Source organism: Mastomys coucha, unplaced genomic scaffold (genome assembly GCF_008632895.1).
Source record: "Mastomys coucha isolate ucsf_1 unplaced genomic scaffold, UCSF_Mcou_1 pScaffold11, whole genome shotgun sequence".
Taxonomy (NCBI): domain Eukaryota; kingdom Metazoa; phylum Chordata; class Mammalia; order Rodentia; family Muridae; genus Mastomys; species Mastomys coucha.
The window spans coordinates 22840804-22842375 of record NW_022196893.1 but is presented as its reverse complement, the minus strand read 5'-3'; the positions used below and the strand labels follow the sequence as shown (position 1 = coordinate 22842375).

The 1572-nt window shown below is 56.0% G+C and overlaps 1 protein-coding gene across 1 annotated transcript in view; it reads right to left on the bottom strand.

Moving 5' to 3' along the window:
- The window catches only part of Muc19 (mucin 19, oligomeric), a 77364-nt gene that overhangs the window by 34058 nt on the left and 41734 nt on the right, over positions 1 to 1572 (bottom strand). The window contains 1 exon segment of the mRNA XM_031359571.1: positions 1 to 1566. Within this exon segment, the coding sequence (XP_031215431.1) occupies positions 1 to 1566 (1566 nt within the window).

Here is a 1572-nt window from a genome sequence, read left to right as displayed (position 1 = left end):
GAGGCTGCATTGGGTGAGGTGCTAGCATGATCTGCTGGGGTCCTAACAGGCTGTCCAGCTGTGGAGACCGGAGCTGAGGTCGCATTAGAGACTCCTCTAAGCCCACTAGACACAGCCGTGGACGCAGCAGGCGTGGAACTTCTAGCAGTTCCCTCTGTTCTTCCAGGTCCCCCAGAGGTGGAAACAGCAGGGCCAGGACTTGCACTAGAGCCTGTTGGGCTGTCTGCTACTCCAAATGTGGAGGGAGGAGGAGAAGTTACACTTGAAGTAGCTGAGCTGGTGCCTTCTCTGGGAGTTGTGGAGGAGGCAGCAGGAGCAGAGGTCCCAGCAGAACCTACTGGGGTGGTGGTTCCAGCTCCCCCAGATGTGGAACTAGCAACAGCTGGGGTCACAGCTGGGCCTGACGTGGTACCATCTCTTTCAGCTATAAAGACATCAGCAGTTGAGCTTGCAGCAGGGCCCACAGTGGTGGCAGGTCTTGTAGTGGCAGCTGTGGAGTCAGGAGCTGAGGTATCATTCAAGGCTGCACTGCTGGTGCCTTCACTCACAGCAGTGGAGGCTGCATTGGTTGAGGGGCTAGCAGATTCTGATGGGGTACTTCCAGGCTGTCCAGATGTGGAGACAGGAGCTGAAGTTGCATTGGAGACTGCATTCAGGCCACTTGTGCCTGCTGTTGAGGTGGCAGCAGGAGCAGAGCTTCTAGCTGGCAATGTTATGCTACCCTGTCCCCCAGAGGTGGAGACAGCAGAACCTGGGCTTGCACTAGAACTTGGTGAGCTGCCTGCTCTTGCAGATGTGGAAGCAGAAGTTGAAGGTGCATTCGAAGCATCTGTGGTGGTGCCTTCACTTACAGCTGTGGAGGAGGCAGCAGCAGCAGAGGTTCCAGCAGAAGCCAATGTGGTAGTGGTCGCAGCTCTCCCAGATGTAGAGCTAATAGAAGCTGGGGTCACAGATGGGCCTGAGGTGGTTCCAGCTGTCTCAGATTGGGAGGTACCTCGAGCTGAGCTTGAGCTTGCAGCAGGGCCTACTGTTGTGGCAGGGGTTGTAGGTGCAACTGTGGAAGCAGGAGGTGAGCTTTCATTAGAGGCTGCCCTAGTGGTACCTGCTCTCTCAGTAGTGGAGGCTGCATTGGGTGAGGTGCTAGCAGGCTCTGTTGGGGTCCTAACAGGCTGTCCAGCTGTGGAGAAAGGAGCTGAGTTCGCATTAGAGACTCCTCTAAGACCACTTGACCCAGCCGTGGACGCTGCAGGCATGGAACTTCTAGCAGTTCCCTCAGTGCTTCCAGGTCTCCCAGAGGTGGAAACAGCAGGGCCAGTACTTGCACTAGAGCTTGATGTGCTGCCTGCTCCTCCATATGTGGATGCAGAAGCTGAAGGTGCATTTGAGGCAGCTGTGGTGGTGCCTTCTCTTACAGCTGTGGAGGAGGCAGCAGTAGCAGAGATTCCAGCAGAAGCCACTGGGATGGTGGTCGCAGCTCTCCGAGATGTAAAGCTAATAGAAGCTGGGGTCACAGATGGGCCTGAGGTGGTTCCAGCTGTCTCAGATTTGGAGGTACCTCGATCTGAGCTTGAG